This window comes from Pygoscelis adeliae, unplaced genomic scaffold (genome assembly GCF_000699105.1).
Source record: "Pygoscelis adeliae isolate BGI_AS28 unplaced genomic scaffold, ASM69910v1 Scaffold68, whole genome shotgun sequence".
Taxonomy (NCBI): domain Eukaryota; kingdom Metazoa; phylum Chordata; class Aves; order Sphenisciformes; family Spheniscidae; genus Pygoscelis; species Pygoscelis adeliae.
The window spans coordinates 4,276,246-4,298,220 of NW_008825501.1; the positions used below are offsets into that span (position 1 = coordinate 4,276,246).

The following is a 21,975-nucleotide window of genomic DNA, read 5'->3' on the forward strand; positions in this document are numbered from 1 at the left end:
CCCTGATCATTTTCTCTTTCAGACTTTTCCTATTCAAAGTCATATCTTTTTGGTTTCTCCTTATATGGCAGCTGCTTCATTCCCTTGATCAAATTAATTGTCCTGTGCACCTTTTCTAGCTTCCACTATGTCTTTCTTGAGAGGCAAAGACCAAAAGTACACATAGGAATCAAAATGTGGGTACATCAAAGCTTGTGTATCCACAAGCTTTTGTGAAGCTCTTAGGAGGCTTTGAACTTCGCAAATCCTCATCACCTGCTCTGAGTTCAGTATCACGTAGGCATAGTGTTGATGACTCTTCCCTAGGTAAATTACATTTTTGTCCACTCAGTTTTGATGCCTTTTTGGAGTTTCTTGCTATTGACATGGCATTTGACTGACTGAAAGAACTTATTATCATCCACAAACTTATTAGGTCACCCAGGAAATTTTGCTGTTCACTTCTTGCTTCAGGTCACTGATGAAGAACCAGCTCAGTGGGTTCCTGGGGGACCCCACTGCTGACTCTTCTGCATCACGAAAATTGAACATTAAGTCCCTTTACCTGCTATCATTTAATCAGCAGCAAATCCACAGAAGGACTTTTCCTCCAATCCTGCAGAAACTTGATTTCTTTAACAACCTTTGGTGTGGAACATTGGCAAAGGCCTTTTGAAAATCCAGATGCATTACGTCCACTGGATCCTCTTTGTGTCACCAGATTTCTGGGTTCAGGATCCATAGGTCTGAGTTGATGTCTCAGATTCTTTCTTCTCTCCCTCCCTGCTGTACGAGTATAATCCAGGTTTTAACCAGCATGCTATTTGGCCCAGCAAGCCTGAGATGAACATGCCAATGAACATTAGAGACTGGTTGGATAGGAAATGAAAGCTGAGAAAGAGAAGCTGACTTTGCCATCATTCTCTGAAAGGCCACAAGTCAGGATAGGGGACCTTGCCTTTCATGTGTGAACTGCATCGTCAGTGACCAAAACACACCCTCGGGGGATATTCCCATGTACAGACTCTCAAGATGCCGAAACCAAAAAAAGAACACAGCGAAGTGCAATTCTTGAGGCTGAAACATCAAGAGAATGAACAAGATTAAATCGAGAATCAGAGACAAAGGGACTGTGTCAGTTAGCCTGAGATTCCCATTTTACTTTCATGCCGGTTGGGACTCAGAGCAGACACTTCACTGTGGGACACAGGAAGAGGCAAATTCAACAGTGCTATATATGCATTCAAACCAATTCCAGGTTGGGACACATTTCTTGCCTGTAAAGGGTCTGTACTTTCCAAAGGCATCTCAAAGTGTCTTAATTCTTAAAGAAAATGATCAGACTTCAGAATATTTCAAAGCAATTAAAAAAAGATCTGAGCCTTTTATTTAAAATACATCACACAATGTAGAACAGAATATATCGACACAGTGTCCTCAGCAAGAGCCTCCCAGAGTGCTCTAAAACCCACACCCACATAATAGAGAGCTTACAGTATCAGAGACTTTTAGAGAACTCTCCAAGGCAGTATTCACAGAATCATAACCTAGAGAAGGAAAAGACTTATTAGATCATCCAGCTACCTCCCTGCTGACGGAGAACCGTTCCCTACAGTGTGCTTCCTCACATTTGTTGCTAACAATCAGCCTCTCGCTATTCTCCTTGGGAAGTCATTCCACAGCCAAATATATCTCATGCTGTCATTACCATTATTACTTATTTATAGGCTATAGTATAACCTAAAGGGCCTTGATCAGGATCAGGGGGACCCACTCTACAACCATGTCTAAGAGCAATCCTCTCTCCAAAAGAGCACATAGTCTAAATAGATAAGTCAAAGTCCAGGGGGAAAGATATAACATACAATTAAGGAGATCAGAACAGCATGGAAAGTACCACAAATGTTCCATTAATTTTTGCTTCAGCGTTTGGTAGGAGGAAAAGTTTGTGTGTCACAAACAAGAACATGTCTCTGATAGTCAGCTAGAGATAAAGAGGATTTTCTTCCTGCCAGCCCAGCTTCACACTATCAATTATAGCTAAAGATCTGGCATGGTACTGAGAAATCCATCTCCTTTTTTGGTGCAAATACTCCTTAAGTATTTGAACAATATTACATTTCTCCTTTCTGCTCCAGTCTCAGGCAACATTTATCTGAGCCACACATATTTTAGTCTTCTCTCATAAATCAATACCTTTAGCATAGCAACAGATTTTGCCACCTTCCTCCGATCTTTGACAATATCCTTCTAGTAAGTGATCACCCAGAGATGAGCACCACATTCCCCTGGTGGGGTTACACAGAAGCAGAGAGGAGATCAGCTCCCTCCAGCTCTCACGCAACACTTGTCTGTGCAGACTCGGATGACAATGGCCTTTTTGCTGCCACTTCATCGCTCCGCACATCCCTCTCTCATGTGTATGTATCAATACACTGCACTGCAACACATCCCTGTATGCTGCAAGACCTACAACATCAGTGAACTCCATGCCTCGTTTTGTAGGGTTACTAACAATTATCACTAAATCTTGTTAAAAACGAAATCAGAGATTACAGCCTTTGCACAGAATTTGGAGAGAAGCAGCAGAATTGAGTAACAACATCACACCTTTGCTAACCAAAATGAGCCGTGCTTGGCAGTGTTATGGGACAATCCTCCCTCCCCAGTGTGATAAACAGCAGTGAAGAGCTAAATAGGATGTGGTCTTGAAAGGGGCTGAGCACTGCTGGTTTGCCCCTGGCCTTTTGCATACCAAGCAGAGCCAGTGCACTAAAGGACACCGGATTCAGCAACAGCATCTCAAAAAACTTGTGCCCTAAGGCAGGGCTGATAAGAGATTTTTCTTCCTCAGTTTTCACCCTGGCTTCACCTATGATAATATCCAACCGGCTGTCATTACTGAAATAAGAGTTACTGCTGCTCTCATTCCTCCTTGCTACACAAACAGGCCATTTTCACTTACCGAGTAGTCAGAGACCAACACCTGCTTTCCTCACTTTTCCACACTCCCGTCTCAATGCTCCCAATCCTCAGTTATTCTACCTCTTTATTCCTGGTAACTCAGCTTTTTCTATTATTTCCTCATCGGACTTTCACTCAGACCCTGCTGCCATGTTGCCAACCTGTCAAATACAACTGCAAGGGCTTCTTCATTGTTTTTGTCTCCGTGTGCTTTTACTAGCTAAAAAAACAACAAAAAACCCCAGATCGTTTCTTTTAAGATATGGCTGCAGGCAGCTGAATTGGCGTAACTGAGGTTGTAATAATTCTGGAAGGGGGAGGGTGAACAAAGACATGAGTGCCGGGAAGTAAAGAAACCTTTTAAATCAGTTCTGCCAGTGACAGAAAAATAATTCAGAATGAAGTTTTAGTATAAAAGAAAGAAATTACAGAACCACAGAACTACCATGGAGTTTAACGACCACCTCTGCAATCACTCTGTTTGTATTGTCCTTCTCTCCCCTCCCACACACCCGTTTCTGTCTCATCGAGTCTGAAAGCTCTTCGGATCAGAAAATGAACCTCAGTATATGTACAGCACCTGGGGCCCTGATTCTGCTGTGATATTACATAATAACTTTGCACTTCAGAGCATGCTTAGCTTTTATTCCCTTTAAGCACTCTGTCATCACAGCATATCTTCAGCAAGATCTTCACCCTTTATTGTTCTGGGCCAAAACTAAGCTGTCATCATCTTTTCTGCTGTACCTCATCCCCCTACTTCACCTGCCTTAACAGCCTTTCTTCTCAATTTTTTGCTCTTACAAGTTTGTCCTCAAGCATCTTTCTCCTCAAAGCAAACTCTAATTCAATGAATCATCTTTAAAATTGTGCTTTTTCTTTTATAATGTACTAAAGCCTCTGACAAAGGGTTGCATATGTAAGTCACAGTGCAATTCTGCACCTCCTCTCTGCCAGTCTCAGTGTTGTCCCTTAGTTTTGATTTCTTTTCCACGTTTCATCTCTTTTTCCTAGTGTGCTTTTGGCGAAGCTGAGACTACCTTATACCCTGTACACTGCCTAGAACTTTGTGAGTACTAAACAAGTACAAAACAATTTTAGGGGGCATAGCTTAGGCAAAACCAAACCCACCACATACAGCTTGCAAAGTCCCATCACTATTTACATGGATTAGCAATCTGTCTTTTTTCACAAGCTCAGTCCAAATTCCCAGCCTGCCAGAAAATAAATCAACTTTTTGCTTCAATTGTACAGTCACTGGGAGATCTGTATAGTTTTAGGTCAAGCACTTATAACCGTTTTATGATTCCAAAGTTTCTTACCTTGTCATTTAGTTACTGAACTGTGAGCTTTCATTGACTTTCTAACCATTGTGGCAAGAACTGCTACTAGCTGTGCAAGATTTAAAACCTCATTGAGCAGAGGAGCAAAATCGGACTGCGGTAGTTTTGAGTATATATTGGGGTGGAATCGTGACCCTATGGAAGCCAATGGAAGTTCTGCCACTGGTTCACTGGGGGGGGGGGGGGTTTCTTCCCTGCCTGCTGCCATTTGTTGTGTTGGGGTGAATAAGTATTGCAAGCTCTCTATTTTACACCCTGGAAATGAGGTGCCTTGGTGAATGCTTGGAAATTATTTAATTTACCTTTTTCTTTTATTTTTTTCTATCCTGGTGAAATATTTTACATACAGTCAGTTGCTGTACCTAAACACCAACTCTTCCTGTGGATCTGTATGATTCTTCCTCTCCTGCTTGTCAGCTTAATTTCTTCTGCTGTGGCATGGAGTGTTTAATAGCAAAATCTAGCACTCAAATTCTTCTGTTTCTTAATTATCTCTGCCCTGTCAGCTATATCAGTGAAAACAAGGTACCATTAGACAATTCAGATACCAGTAAACACCAAGTTGTGATAATATAGAGACCTGTATTACTGTCGTTATGGAAGAAGAGGTTTCAGGGAGGTTTAAAAAAATTAAATAAGCCCAGCACTTCTAAATGGCCAAAAACCTAAAGAGATCTTAATTATTCTTCAATACCTTAATCATTCTGTAGAATCATGATCTTGTATAATGGCCATTTTAAATGAAAGGTTTGCTGCTCTGCACAGTTGCCACTTCCTTCTAATTGTGAATTAAAGCATAATTTAGCGTGGCTCTATGCCAGCATGACTAGAAAAATTTACAGACACTAACTCTGGTCGAAATAGGAGGGGGAAAGCAGTTAGATTTCTTTAAGTATTAGAAAATCACTCACCAAGTTGTACTTTAAAACAGAACACTAGAGCTTTAAGTTGACAAACTGACTTGAATTAAACCACATAAAAAAGTGCTTGCACTGTAAATCTTATAGGGCAAAAGTGATGGTAGGTTATCATTTTGTTTATTAGCATGCACTTTGGAGAGTTCAGGGCAAGAATGGATATGCATTCATTCCATTTTATGCCACACATTACTGAAAACAGATTCTCCATAAATAATTCATAAATGCATTGTCTGAAATTTCAGATTCCAAAAATACAACACGGTTTTCAACTTTATGGTTGCTTGGTCTTCAAAACAGAACTAGACAATTGGAAGGATGGACTTGGCAAACCTGATAAGAACCCATCAGTCAGAATTACACTCCAGAGGTAAATGCAAACATCTCCCAGCTCCTGACCCCTGGAACAGCAAGGCCATGACGATAGCCTCTGTGCTTGTGCTAGCCGTCCCTTGGTAGGCAACAGGGAGAAAAAGAGAAAGGGAAGAAGTAACCAAGTAGCGAGAAGAAAGTGTTCACTCAGAGGCTTGACTTTAAAAAGAACATTTACTAGGAAAAAAACAATGCCTTGCTGTTCTCTGTTCATGAGCTGGGGTGTGGCAGGAGAGTTAGGAGAGAAAAGGACGTTTTACAGGATGGTGTGGTGGGGAGCTAATAGATTGAAACTGTGTAGAAATCCAGAGGAATTTAAATTTAAGGTATAGTAACAGCCAAAATACAGAGAATGGACATACTTTGCATTGCAAAAAGTCCATTTTTCTGGCCAGACTGCACCATAAACTTGAGCTCTGCTTGTTGCTCTCAGCTTTTAATTGGTATCACTTCATTAATGCTAGTGGCATAGCAACTGGCACGGTCTTTTACACCAGCTATGCTAGCGTAAGAGAGGTGAATAGGATCTTGCAGTTCATCTGAAGTCTAATTTCTGTAGGGAGCAGAGCGACCACAACACCCACTGAAGACACTGAAGTATGCTTCACAGGCTGGAGTGCTTAAGCTTTATATTCCTGGTGATTCTGTATCTTGCTGAGATTATATATGTAGTTTATGCTCAGTTGCTGCTTCTTCCTTCATAACGTACTCAGAAGCCTCATATCAGATAGCAACTGCTTTTCAGCCAGATTTGCATTCACTTGCTCTGTTCTGCTCACCTCCCAGTGAGAGGCATGCACAATTTCAGGTACCTTATCTAGTGAAACCCTTGGTGCCTAGCTCTAACAGAACAGCCCACGATCTCCCTATTCGCCGGCTCTTTATTTGAACTCATTCACTCCAATTTGCCTGAAAACAAACACTGCAACTGAGCTCGAATACTTGGCATCCCAACATATTGATTGCTTGGGCACCGACCATACATGAAGAAACAACGGTCTCACAAAAACTGTATTCCAGTACCCAACTGCTGTAAAACTTCCTACTCGGCACTCGGTGTGGAAGGGTTGTGACTATCTGTTGCTCCATTCATTTCCAGGTGTGCTGAACTCTCTGGGGTAATCTTTAAATCAGCTGAGATTTCATACATCAAAGATGAGGATACATAATTCAAGAGAAGCCACTGAGATAAAACAGTAGCTGTGAAAAATACAGCATGTTGGTGGTGCCTGGTTTAGCATGTCAAAGAGGGGTGACTGCTGGCGAGGATTTGCATGCAGTCGGGCGTAAGAGCATTCCGTGTGGCAAAGCAGGTAAAGCCGTTGTAAGCTTCATAGGGACACAGGCACCGAATAGGCTTGACACTGTGCAAATACCAAGGAGGCACCCTACAGAAAAAAAGGGCAGTAAAGCACGGAGTACAAGGCACTCAGGCCTGGTGTCCCTTGGCTGTAATCATCACACGCTAACAACCTCTTTCAAAAACTTGACACAGGTGGTAGGTGTAGGTGTCCCACTGAGATAAATTACCTACTTTCGGTTGCTGAACATACGGGCAGGGAAGTGAAACTTTAGTTTGTTCATTCCCAGCAGTAACTAGCAAAGATGATCTCTGGCTCTGCAGGATTACTTTTCGATAACCACACACCTGCAGACAGCCCACATTTCTGTTAGAAACTACATAAGGTCATTGATACGCTACAAAGTAAGGCAGGGCATTTAATGGCTCAAGAGACTGATGCTAAGACTCTCATTTCCATATTCTTCTGAATGTATTCTAGGCTGAGAACGGCCAGAAAGTGTACAAAGAGGGACCTCAACAGGCAAGAGAAATGGGTCCACAAGAATCACAACATTCAACAATGGGAAACGTGAAGTCCTGCACTTGGGGGGAATAACCCCAGGTACGAGCACATGCCAGGTTTCTCTGGCTGGAAAGAAGCTTTGCGGAGAAGGACCTGGACACTCACTGTCCTGGTAGACAAAAAAATGAACATAAGCCAGCAAAGGCCAGCACTGCCAGCAGGTCAAGGGAAGTGATCCTTCCTCTCGACTCAGCCCTGGTGGGACACAGCTGGAGTGCTGTGTCCAGTGCTGAACTCTCCAGTACAACAGAGACATGGACACACTCAAGCAAGCCCAGTGAAGGGCAACAAAGATGATTAAGGAATTGAAGTATCTGACATGAAAGGAAAATCTGAGCGAGCTGGGACTGTTCAGCCTGGAGCAAAGGCAGCTCAGGGTGATCTTATCAATGTGTATAAATACTTGATCTATACAAGTACATTTATACAAATACTTAGGGGAGGAAAGATGATGGAGCCAGGGTCTTCTCGGTGGTGCTCAGTGAAAGGACAAGAGGTAACGGATACAAACTGAAATACAAGAAATTCCATTCAAATGGAAGTAAAAAAGCTTTCTTACTATGTAGGTGGTTGAACACTGGCACAGGTTGCCCAGAGAGGTTGTGGAGTCTCCATCCCTGGAGATATTAAAAACCTGACCCAACACAGTCTTAAGCAGCCTGCTGTAGCTGACCCTATGCCGAGCACGGGCTTGAAGTAGATGATCTCCAGAGATGCCTTCCAACCTCAGCTGTTCTGTGACTTCATAGTGGGGTATTTCCCTTCATCAACACATTAAGCCTCACGGACAGCATATGACAAAAGGGGTAGGACTGACTAGCAAGCACCAGACTCTGACTTACCCATACAGTACAGGCATGGTGCAACCAGGAAAGGTTAAAATGCCAATGCCTGCAAACTGGGAAGCTCCGTAAACCAATCCAAACATTAACCAAGGGCTTCTGCAACTCATTAAAACCAGGATGTACGGGAAACCCGGAAACCTGACGACATACTTAAATGGAAGTTTTCCCTCCCTTCCCCGCATTCTTTACCAAAACACTTGCGTCTATTCATATGCAAATATATCGTAGTGTAGCACACAACCCCATACACACTTTTTTTCTTTTTGAATAAGATGGTCAGAGCCACATTGTAAGAAACTTAGTAAAAATATTTTTATTATCTTCACTTTAAGCTTGCAGATATTTTTCTGGCAGAAATCCCCAACTAACTTTTCAGCAAGATCTCTCAAAGGAAACAGAACTCTTACTTAAAAAAACCCAAACAACACACTACAAAATGAATGTGACCCAGGGACTTACCCTTCTATGCAACAACACGAGCAGAGTGCACAGAGACAGTGAAGTCCGCAGGGCGTGAAATTAAAATTTTCACACAGATACAATGAAGTAATGATACAATGTTACAACCTTGGCACAAAAATCTTCTGGTTTGAGTAAAGTCAATGTCATGTGATGTTACGGTTTGTGCACTGGTAGAAATGGTCTGCTGCTAAAAAGTTCATAACAAAACAGAAGGAGTGAAAGCAAGAAAATTGTACGGATAATTACAATAGGCCTATACATCCCAGTGATCCAGAAGACATTCCTTAAGATGCTCATCACAGTAGTATCTAGCTGTCACTGCAGCTGTTAAGGAAGCACACTTTTCATTCACGCCTAGAAATCTAGATGCTGAGATGCCGTTAGGAGACAGGAAAAAGAAGACAGGGAGAGTTGAACTTGGCAAGGAAGGGGGAGGGAGAGGACATCTCTCTTCTTAGGTTGGTTTGTTGCCTACAAACGAGGTGGATATGCAGGTTCAAATTCTAAGCATATGGATAAGAACAGGGATGCACAGAGCAATTAACAGAGTCAAGCAGAAGCTGGGATGAGCAGCAGCTGGAGCACCGTTGAAGTCCTTCTAGGAATTGCTTCACCTGCTACAGTAAAAAGAAAAGGCACTGCTGGAACAACATAAGCTCCTCAGCAAGGACAAGGTCATTGGAACAAGCGTGGAGCTTGAAAGATTTCGGGCAGATCCACATGCAGGGGCACAGACACTATTACAAGAACGTGCCACATCAGAGTCGAGACTTGCAAAGCAAGTTACAAATAGCACCCTTTATACTACAAATACATCTACACAGTGCAGCACTGAATTATCAGATAATCTGCATGGAGCAGGAAGCATTTTATTTCTAAGAGTATGAAAACGTCTGCAAACTCATAAATCATAAAGCAGCTTGTACATGATGATGTTTCACAGATACCTGATAGATAGACAGACGTGCACGCATTCTACAAAATGTATTTATAAGTCTGAACTACGGGGGGGGAAAAGTCTGAATTCAGTACGACTGCTCATCTCAAACCACAATTTCATGACCACAAGCACAGAATTTAATGCACACAAGAACTATTGGTAACGCGTTTCCAGTAATCCTTCTGGAAATGCAACAGAAAAAGTCAGTCTAACAGTGCAAAGGTCCTTCCTTACAAGGCATGTTTCTCACCCTGCTGATCCAAGATGGTACACACAGAGAAACATACAGCCAAATGGGACTTAATAAAATCTTCAAGTCTTCAGCTTATTAATTTTTTTAAATTTTTCTCATTTCATTCCAGTGATTTCGTTAGGTTAGATTTCTTCATCTTTATTAAAAAATAATCAGAACTGAAATGTTTCAATAAACCCAATTTCTGTTTTAAGTACTAAAAGATGATTCAATGCAGATGAAGCAAAAATGAAAGTTAAAAGTACAACAGCATTAGAGGCTTTGAGAATCTCCTTTAAAAGATTTTAAATACATAAATTATATATTGGCACCCTATAATGTCTGTGTTTGTTTTTTACAGAAAAAAGAACTTTAAAAGCAATTTTTTCATAGAATCATAGAATGATTTGGGTTGGAAGTGACCTTTAAAGCTCATCTAGTACAACCCCCTGCAATGAATAGGGACATATTCAACTAGATCATTTTCACTATGTTCTCCAGCTGTATGTATCAAAACAAAATCTTTTAAAACTTACGGGTGGGAAGAACCAAAGGAGAAAAACAACACTCAAGGCACCACTATTAAAACAGACAGAGCTAACTTCGTGCAGGGCAGAAAATAAAGATACAATATTATTTTCCGTAAAGGTTTAATTTTCCATCATGTTTTCAAATTATTTCCCTCTCAAGACATTCAGACTAAAGGAAACAATTTAACTTTTTCTTTTTCTTTTTTTTTTTCTTTTTTTTTTTCCCCAGAGGGCCATAAATGAAGTACCACCTAATAAACAACACAGAACAGATCAAAATTACCATACATGACCCCAAATTACCTGGGAGCTAGAAGCACATTGCACTGAGAAATTTAAATGCTAAATACAATTGGTATCTACAATTAAATTAATGGTGAAAAAAACCCAAGATACTGTTTTCCTTTAAGATTATCTAAATGTTGAGGAGATAACTTTAGTGCTTTAGTCACAGTCAAACTTAACAATGTTCAATAGCATGTGGTTTTGAAAAGGAAAATTGGTCTAGGACGAGAAAAAAGTCACACCTACAGTAAAAATTGGTGCACTCAGCTTGAACAAGATCTGTAACAAGGGACTACACCATCAACTCTTTGTTTCCTTCAAATCTGTATCAGAAAACTAGAAGGTATGTTACATGATTCAGAGTTCCCAAAAGTAATGCTGGAAAGCCTACAAAACAAAAACATATTTAACAGTTCAATATTCTTTACGTTGAAACACTGCCATGACCTTCCCTACCCAAATGTAGAAGATACCCTGGTTATTTCATTACCCTACCCAGCAAAAATCAGGACCCAAATTTTCTGTTATTATGTCCTATTGAACTAATTCCTGTTATGTAATGTTATAAGATTGAGACTTAAACCCAGGTACTGTTTTTTTCCACATGAGAAATGTCTTAACAAGGACGTTAAGAGATAAACATGTAGTTATTTAAAAATCGTTATTATAATCCATATATTATGGATGACTATCTAAAAAGCTGTATAAGTTAGAGAAAACTACAATGACAACCTTGGAGTATGTGCAGTTAAGAACACAATAACGACAAGAATTCAGGATATGGGCTAACTGGACCTCTGGTCTCTATCTAAATGTTGCATGCTCTGAATGTGCTGTCTCACAATTCTGTCTGAGGGCCACCAGCTTCTCCAGTAGACAAGACAATAAAGAATTGTTCCCTACTTATTTTCTGGATGTCACTTTTGATTTTATGAACTTTTACTAGTATCCTAAACTTAGCCACCTCTTTTCCAAGCTGAAGAGTCCTAGTCTGTTGGGGTTTTTGTTCCACAAAATCTCTCCCACATCTGGGAGCAGTTCACTGCACTGCTCAGATGTGACAACCAGAGTAACAACACACATTACTTACTTAGCCTATAGAGCAAAAATTTGCTACAGGAGTCTTTCACTTCAGAAGCGGAAACAATATAAAAATGAGAAAGTTTGTTTAAAATAAATTAAAAAGGGCAGTTAAAAGGGTAAAAATGTTTGCAAATGGCACACATTTGTCTAATAGTCATACCAGGGCTCCAAAAAAGGACACACAACCTATGGAGAAAGACTTCAGAAAGATGAAATGGAGTCATACCAGTTAAGTGGAGCAGTAAAGGGGACAGTTAGGTCCAGTCAGGTCCAAATAAAGAAAATAGCAAAGAACAAACTGATAGATCAAGAAAAAAACCCACAAAACCCACAACCAAAAAAACCCCACAAAACCAAACCCCACAATAAATTCCAGCCAAAAGCTAAGGGTTATCCTGCTAAAAATGTAAGGTCTAATAACAAATCCCACTTTAAAAATATAAAAAATAGGAAGTCTGAGTATCTGTTAAAGCCAAGAGGAGATAAAGTTATAAAGGAGCACGTAAGGATGATAAGGCCATAGCAGAAAAGCTCACTGAGCTGACACAGAGGACATGGTAGAAGACCTGTCTCAAGCTGAAGTGCATAAATACATTACAGAACAAATCAACATGAATGAATGATAACAAATTGCTGGGATCAGTTGGTACTCACTCAAACTTCTGAAGGAGCTCAGGTATAAAATAGCTGAACTATTAACTGTAGCGCATAACTAATTGCCTAAAACTGCCTCAGTTCTGCGGCAAATGTACGGTTTTGGTAAAGTGATCTGGAATGATGCAGAAATTTACAAATGAAGAGGTCTGATGCTTAGAACAAGCAGATTGATAGAAATTATAATAAAAAATTTATCAACTTGACGTATTGGCAGTCTTTATATTAAGTCTTAATTCACTGGGGACCTGTACTAGATTTGTAGAATTATTATGCATCTGAAAAAGAAAAATACAGTTTATATAGTCTATCTGGAGTTCCAAAAGCTTTCCAGCAAATCCATCACCAAAGACTTAAAAGTTGCCATAAACTAAAAGGAAAATCCATTAATGGACAGATAACTGGTTAAAAGGCAGGAAATAAAGACAAAACATTAAAATTGGTCTGCTATAAAGTGGCCAGGGAGGTCACCAGTGGAGCCTCACAGAAATCTGTTAGGGCCTGAACTCTTTAATGCATTCATAAGTGGCCTAGAGAAAGGACAAATAATGAGACAACATTCGCTGCTGATACTATGCTATTCATGGTAGTAAAAACAAAAGCTGGAGGTCTTTATTGAGGCAGAGAATTAGAATATCATGAAGGAGAAAAAAAGTACATTAAAAACTGGAAATGGGGCAAATCAAATAGTATAAAGCGCTGGTTAATGTCCTTAAGTGACAGAGAGGCAAGAATTTCTTTTGTAAGTAGGCAACTCATCAGCTGGAAAAAATTGAGAAGACAGAGCTGTGTCTGTCTGCTGAGACCATCTCCTGATGCACAGTACGTTTGCCTAGCAGAGGTGGGACATGACCGGCGCAAGGCCCTGCTCAGACCTCAGGAACACCGCAGTATCCTGGTCACCTGCCTTTGAGTGACAGGCCATCACTGCTACATGTCACTTCTAAAAAGGATTCTCCAGAGCAGGCAAACTTCCATCCTTCCCCACCTTCCATCACCACGAATTTTATTAAACACGTTACCATGTCACAAGGTCACATTCTACTGAGGAAGATGCTGTATGTTCACAATCATACATATCCACTCCTTCTCCCAGAGCGTTCGGTACCTCAGCCCTTTGATTTACAATGCGAGCGTTAAAACTGTGTTAATAATCAAGGCACTGACCATGCAGCACATAGGTTAACCCTGCATTTGCCTCCAATCCATAATTAAATATGAATGACAAACAACTTATTTTTAGTTCCACATATTCAGCTACAAGAGGGATAAGGTGTCAGTGCACATTTCTCCAGGCTTATCTTACAGCCCACGGGATGACAGGTATCACCAAAAGGTGATTCAGCTGATCCTAAAATAAGTAATTGACCATAAAAGGAGCTGAGGGCAACTAGCTCAGTTGTCTCAAGATAAGCAAGATGAATTCCACCCTAACTACACTAGCATCACAGTTAATCATCATTATTACATGGACCAACCAAGCACAGAGATGTACTGTGCCAGGATCCTGCCTTGAAGAGTTTATAGCCTGAAAAGTCCAGGCAGGTGAAGGAGAGAGAAAAAGGGGAATATATTAACACATAAGCAACGTGGTGGAAGTATGACAGAGCCATCTTTTGGGAGAATGGCTTCTTAAAGTAAGATGCAATTATTCTGTATATACTATTAATCAATTCCTCCCATCTCAAAAAAAAACCAAAACACAAAAACAAAAACAAAAGGAAACTCCTCTGAAAGAGGAGCAGAGAAGTGACTACAGTGCTAGGAAGAGAACCATGCAGAACAGTTCCTTAGAGAACCATGAAGAGAAGAACCAAGACTGGTCTTATTTGCCAAGCTCTGTAGAAATTGTCATCACAGTAATTCCAATAAAATGTTTAAAAGCTACAACACAGAGGCCTCAGAGTATCAGTGGAGGAAGAAAAGACAGTCAAATCAGGTTTTTTGACAAAGGAGTAAAGCAAAGCACAGAAGGAACCTCAAAATATTTTTTCAAAAGGTATTTTTTCAAAAACAATATTTTGAGACTAAGTTTTCATTGCTGTGATGACAAGTGCAAATAGGAATCACATCCAATGAACCAACATTCACTCAAGATTTAACGTGGTCTTTGAGAACCTGCAAAAGCACGGGGGGGGAGGGGGGGGAATGTAAAAAAAGTAATTAAGATAACAATGAAAATGATGGTAAGAAGCAGATGTAAAGAGCTAAGTCAGCTTCATAATATGATTTGTACTCTATTTTCCTTTGCTTATTATTACTTTCAAACTACAATCAAGTTATTGTCATACCACTGAATGATGGAAACCTTGCCAACTACTTCAAAACTGACACATTTTCTGTTGCACTGAACATTCCCAGAAGACATTTCCCCTCATTTTAATACAAAATCCTGTCAGATCCACAGAGCTGAATAAAAAAATGTGTAAAGGATATGTAGCTGTAATAGACTTCCCCCAACTAGTCAACTTTGGAATAAAAGATGATCAAAAAAGACTCAAAGATCCAGTGCTAGATTAATGCAAATATCTGCCTGTTTGCAAGTGTACTTTTTGATTAAACTGGCATACATCAAGTACAATTAGAAAGGTTATTTATAACTAAGAAATACATAATTCTGCATTTTAATGAGGGTGACAATTACAGCCAACAGTTGCTAATTAACATTAATCCTTTTGCACTGCAAGTCAGAATTTCCCAATATGATTTTCATTGTCAGCAATGGACACACCAAAACTGTTATCGCAAAGCAGCTATTAGGTAGGCTGCTTTGACACAAATAGGTGTTCCTGTTACTCACAGAAAAGAAAAAGAAGCTGATGATGTGTTAAATTTGATAACCTCAGATGTAAATACAGAATGTCATTTCAAAATTTACTTGATGTCTACAACACGAAATATAATCAAGGCTTATCATTTTCATGGCTGAACCCAATTCCGAGTTTCCCAAGAGCCAGGCTTCACAGGTGAAATCTGATTTCAACACAAGCTTGAAGTCGCCCATTGTTAAATTTGGTTTTGATCCCAGTCCTGGGTTCGCATCTGCATTTCACACCTGAGACTTCAAAGCTTTTTTTAGTGGTCATAACCGAACAGTGTGGGTAAGGAGTAGTGTTTGCCCAGTCTGTATCAGTCTCTGAAGCAAAACTCTGGAGCAAGTACTGAAGATAGGAATGATTACTACTGCTTGATTTGCTATGGTAGTATAGCCTTATTGCAAATTTTTTTCTTACGCAGATTATCAAGAAAATTTTGATTCTCAAACCCACTGAATTTTAAATCCTAATCTTCCAAATTTGCTGTAATGTATCTCTATTCATTGATTAAAAATTTCTCTGTAAATAAATGCCATGTCTATAATAACAACTGTTGACCTAATTAAACACTTCTATTTCTGATACCCATGATCCTCTAAAAGAGAAATGATTTAAATTTGCTATACACGCCTTTCCAAAAGGGAAGTTATCTCTGTTTTAGCCTATCAGCCATCGTCTTTTCAGACAGAAGCACTAGAAAATTATCGAACAGTCTCTTTTCATACTGGTCTTTAACAGGAAGAGAGACCTGGTCCAAACACCATCAGAGGCACAAGATCAACATGCAGACAGTAAATAAAGCCTCTAGAAGAGTGCTGAGGTGCTCATCATCTGGGTCAGGCAATTGGAGTGGGGTCAATGTCAGATATAAGTAAATGAGAAGGCAGAAAAGAGAACTCTGAGCACTCAGCAAAGAAACCTACAATGCACTTCTTACAAAGCGCTGTAAAATTCACATTTATTTTGTAAGTATGAGAGAGATGGGTTATGTCTACATACAGAGGTGCCCAACTAAAATCAAGATAAGTGATATTAATGTCCTATGGTCAGTATTATTGAACCTCGAAAGCAATAAACTATGAGTCGATAAATATTACATTTGCAACATAGTTAACATTCTTCTACTGTCTCTGGCACTTATTACACATTGTAACCGCAAGTCTACAATACATTATTCATATTCGGGGTGTCACTGAGTGATGGATTGCTGTAAGAGAGGCTGTCCTTTAAATAAATCAACAAATAAAAATGCAAATGTTAACATTTTCAGCCACAACTTTTTCCATCTTGAATGGGGAATGAAAATTTCACATTATATCGACAGCCAGCAGAAAGAACAATTAACAACCTACACTGTGAATAAGAGAGATTAATTTGCCAACGTCTTGTTTTATCATTTAACGTACGGAACTATATTGGACTTTTTGTGCTGCTGGCTTTCTCAGGGAGTAGGCAAAACTTGCGTCTACTACCACATTCAACACCTAACTCACTACCCCACTCCAAACACACTTTTAATCCCTTTAAATGTTCCTAAATTAAATCTGGAATGAAAGTTTTCTCCTCCTTGTCCTCCTTTTGAATGTTGAATCGTGTCTGATCCTAAAGGGGAAGAAAAAGAATCTATTTCTTTGGCAGTGCTTCCTTAGTCTCTACAGGAGAAGGAACTTCATAGTATTGTCTTAAGAGCAGAACCATATTTAAGCATCCAACATGCACAGATCTGAAAGGCAACTACTGCATAAGTAAGGCAAAAGCTTAAATCTCATCACTGTCATATTTCCTAACACTCAGCATAACAGATCTACTCTAGACTACTCCAGTGTGCATTATTAAATATACAACTCTGCACATTATATTTTACATCAGATATTAATTTGCTTAAAAGTCCCTGAATACACATTCACCTGAGATGTGCTGGGCAATTGAGTAAATAGTTTTGTTTTTAAAATGTCCCTAAACACAAATTTACACAATACACTCTGTTTATAAAATCTCCAACAGGCCACTGTAGTCGAACAGCTAATAATATAGCTTGAATATAGTATTCATATTGCAGGAACTTCTAAATCACTTATTTTAATGGCTACAAGAAACTTCACTCCAAGATAATGCATTCAGCTAGCATTAAAGCTCTGATTTAAAACTGCAACAAGAAAACACAGGCTTAATGCTGAAATCCCAGACCATCACTCAATCCCTTAATTTACCTAACTGTTCTTAAATTCACTTCTTAGATGCCCAAAGTGAAAAATGTTACAGGAGAATTATCTGTTTCCATGGTGAGCAGAACAACCTTTGCCTGTGTCTTTTTAAGTGCCTGATTATCTGCAGTGTTATAGGACTTACTGTGCCAAACTCGACACTACAACTGTTTCTGCGTGGGGAGAGCCTGACAATTGCACCAGGGCTGTAATCTAATTAAATGGTCTTTCAAAGGCACAATTTACAACACTTTTTTTTTTTTTAAAAGAATAGCTTAATACTTTGATTTAGAGCAGTTTCACTTCTGTTTCGCAACGCATCACTTGTTTTGCTGAAATCAGTACCTGATTATACCTAAGGTAAGATATAGTTTATGTAAAAACTTCTTAATTACTAAATGAAAGCATACAAATGCACTACCTCCCCTTTCCAGTTCCGTTCCAGCTCACAGCCAAAATCCAGAGTCTTTCTTCTAGGCAAACACCAGTTATGAAAAAGACGTTCCTGGTCACCAAAAAGGTAATGTTTAAGATAGTCAGGGGAACTATGCTTTAGGGGTAAGGAACAAACTTACTCTTCCAAATTTTCCCAGCCCCAACCTTGCCTGTGACTTTTTTTTTCCAAATATATTGGCTTTGGTCTCAATAAATAAGCACATGGAGTAGAAAAGCTTTCCAGACCTGCTGTGAACATAATTTCAAGGGGCTCATGCAGGTGTAGACACTTGGCTTAAGAACATTGGATAACCAAACACACAATGCTTGGCGGTATTACAAAAAGCAGCGACAGGCATGCATAGAAGCATGATGGTCAAAGAAATCCACTATCAGCCCAACTCAGGATGCCAGATAAAGAAATGCTATTTTTCTTTCAGAGATATCACTGAAACCACCTTGTGCACATTCATTCTTCAAGTCTGGTCCTTCTACAGGTCTAGCGCTAAGGCTCTCAAAGCACACACCTTTACCTTCTAGGGACACATTTCTTGTCCCAGCCATGAATCGTTCCAAGAGAGAGAAGAAAGTAGGACTGCAGCGATTCATCCTCAAGCAGGTGGTAGCTGTAACACACTGAAGCCTCCGGTTGAGCCCTGCCAAGACAGGCTATCAAGCCAACGCATCTTCTACCTGCCATGCCTGCTTATCCAGCCAGCCCTCCCCAGAAGCTGCGCTAGCACCCTGATGCCTTGTGCTGGCAGGGAGCTTCTGTCGCTTTCCAACACCTTCTCCCTGGCAGGCTTTCCATTGCTGCTACTGCCGGGTGCCAGGGTTTGTGCTAGTTAAAACTGGCACAAACATGAGTTGAATCTAGTCCTATAAATTTAAATAGTCAAAAGTAATTAGGTTTACACGTACTGCCGAATAAATAAATTTGTTCTTAGGCTAGGGCTTTGTGCTGCAAGTTTCAGGCCCATGCCAACTGTTGTGGTTAAGCTGTTAACCCCCCCCAAATCACAGATTATAACGAACATGCTGACAAACCCTAACTTTAGTAGCACAAAAGCAGCAATAATTCTCAATATTGATTAATTTAGTTAGTTAAACCTGCAGTCTAAGCTTATAACCATGCTGTGATAAATTGAGACTGACCTGCTGCCCAAGCAGGTTTTTTGATGAAGGATAGGATCAGCTTTAGGTCTCCACAGAAATATTTGTCCATTTACTATTTTCAATTAGAGAAGGCCGTGAGTAAGGGAAAGCACAACATGGCTGCTTAAACTGGTCAGTTATACTTACAGCACCAATGGAGAGAAAGAAAGTGAGGAAGCGTGAGAGAGGGCACCCCAGAAATACAGGATTTTTCAAAATTTGTCATCAACCGGTAAAATAAACCTTTAAGGATGACAGCTAATCAGACTCCTTTTACTGATCACTTTATCTGGTATGATTTCTAACAGCATATTTCAACAAATATTTTAGTCCCCTCTGTGGAAAAGAATGGACTAATCCTCTTGAATAAAACTCCTTTTTCTGAGCAGTTGTTGTATGATGTGAGTAATTATATCTACTCCTCAGCGCTTGAATGGAGTCTCAACTTATCACTATTAGACCTATCAAGCAGTATCTTTACACACTCTTTATCTGATATTACCAGCTTGCAAAGGTAACCTGTGCTTCTAAGAGAAATACTTAGGCAATCTTGTGGTTTCTGTTTGTTCAAACATACAGTTACTTGTGGGAAACAGAGACCAATCTATCTCAGTTCTTAAATCCTCCCAGAATTATCATCCTGTCCTTCAGAAGAAAAAAAAACTGTTTCCATAGCAAGTAAGTACAAATTTGTCAATATTGATAGTGGTTTTTCACCTATTATATATCGCAAGTTCTCTCAGAAGATAGAAATAAACTGCCAGCTGCTGCCAAGAATACAGGGATGATATCAAGCATCCGTTTTCATAGTCCACTGGGCCAAGAGAAGATTAAATCTGACTCAAGCCCTCTCGTTCTCTAAGAAACATTTAACTTTTCTTGTGAACGGTCATACATTCTTGTCATCCCACTGCACAAAGTCATCTAACTAGTGGTGTAAAATACAGCAAATTCATACTTTAATCTGCATTTACTTTGTTGCTTAACTAAAAATTTTATTATGAGAAAATGTGGGATGTGATAAAGAAAAGCAAGGATTGTATGCTGTTTTTCTAGGCACTTACCACTAGAATTGTTATCCTGCCTAAAGAAGACAAGTTGTTTTTAGACTCATAAGTCTAACAACAATGCTGCTTTCTGTTTCTTCATTGGAGCAGAAGTGATAATGCTGCTTTTCCAGTGCATTTAGTGCAGATATATAGCATAATCAGGAATTGCTGACTTAATGTGATTTTGTTGCTTGTCACTAAACATAAAATAACTCTGGTACAAAACATTTTAAAAGAAATGCCATTTGATAAAATATGGGGGGGGAGTGAATACGGGGGATTAAAATCTTCAAGTGGATTTAAAACCTAACAGGGGTTAACACCATCCATTAAAATTATTTACAAATGTATTTAATGTGTCAGGACTTGGAACATAAAATACTTTCTGTTCAAAATCTAAGTAAAATTAAAATGTTAGAACTTGGCATATTCCTGCTTTTCTTATTCTAACAAGCAATTTAAGGCTTACTATAAATGTCAAAAGGATACAGTGGTTTTTAGTTTATATTATCCAGCTTGTGCTAACATGAAATATCATAGAAATTCAGCCACTTCCCTGCATCTAGGAGAATTTGATGGTTGTGTTTGCAGAATCTTAAACCAGAGATTACCTAGGGGCTTACCGTGAAGTGTCATGTTGGATTGGTGATGGGGCTGTGGTTGCAAGCTCTTTGCTGCTGCCTATCAGCACAGGAGATGTGGCTGCAACCTTCCTAGGTCCTGAAGTTGTCCCTGTGGAATGAAGTGAAGACAAGCCAGACATCAAAGGGTAGTAAGTTTTGGACAGCTGTTTCGTGATTCTGTATTATTACAGAATACTGGGACTAAAAGTTGCAACATTTTTGGAGTGCCATATACACAGTGAAATGGCAATCAAAGAACGCATCAGTTGGCAGTACTTTGAATGGCACGCATTTCAGGATCACATAGAACCAAATCTGTAGAATAAGTCACTGTATAACTTCCATCTTACTGCCCAAAGTTTGATAGATTTGCACTGTTCTCATTTCTTATAGTGATCCACAGGATTCAGCTTGTTTCACAGACGCAGTTCTCACGACATGCTACAAGATGTTAGTTTTCCAAGTGTAAATATTACTATAACAGTATTTTGCTTTCAATAAAACAGAACTGTTAGTTCATTCCTTCTTCCCCCCTCCCAATAACTCTTGAATTATAAAATAGTCTAGGTTGAAAGGTAAAGTCTGGAGGTCATGTAGTGCAATCCTCCATTCAAAGCAGGAGCAACAAGATCAGGTTTAAGGCACCTATCCAGTTAGGTTTTGAATGCCTCCACTGATAGTGAACCAACCTCTCTGGGCAACTTCTCTGGTTCCAGTGTCTGACCGGCCTCACAGTGAAAAATGTTTTCTATATAGTTAATCAGAATTTCCTGAATTGTAAGTTTTTCCCATTGTCTCTTGCTCTGTTGCTGATGACTTCCAAGAAGAGTTTCATTCGCTCTTCTCTACACCCTCTCCTTAGGTAGCTGAAGAAAGCAGTAAGATCTGTGCTGAATCATCTCTTCTTAAGGCTGAACGCACCCAGCTTTCTCAGCCTCTCCCAGCAGGTCATACGCTCCAGCCCCTTGACTGTCCTGGTTGCCTCTGCTAGACTTCCTACAGTTTGTCAATGTTCTCCTTGCACTGTGGAGCCCCAAACATAGCACTCTACACCCCAAACACAGCACTCTTACAGATACAGTCTCACCAGAGTTGATCAGAGGGGAAGCGTCACTTCATCAACCTGATGACCACAATTTTGCTATTATGGCCCAGTATGAGGTTTGGTTACTCCATCACACAAGCACACTGCTGACTCATGTTCAACTTGCTGTTCACCAGG

At 39.8% G+C, this 21,975-nt stretch overlaps 1 protein-coding gene across 1 annotated transcript in view; it reads right to left on the minus strand.

The window, feature by feature from the left end:
- Nucleotides 1-20,710: 20,710 nt before the first annotated feature.
- Nucleotides 20,711-21,975, minus strand: part of KIAA1328 (KIAA1328 ortholog) — a 148,432-nt gene continuing 147,167 nt past the window's right edge. The window contains exon 10 of the mRNA XM_009331558.1: nt 20,711-20,862. Coding sequence (XP_009329833.1) covers nt 20,750-20,862 — 113 coding nt within the window. The 3' untranslated portion in view covers nt 20,711-20,749. The remainder of the gene's footprint in view (nt 20,863-21,975) is intronic.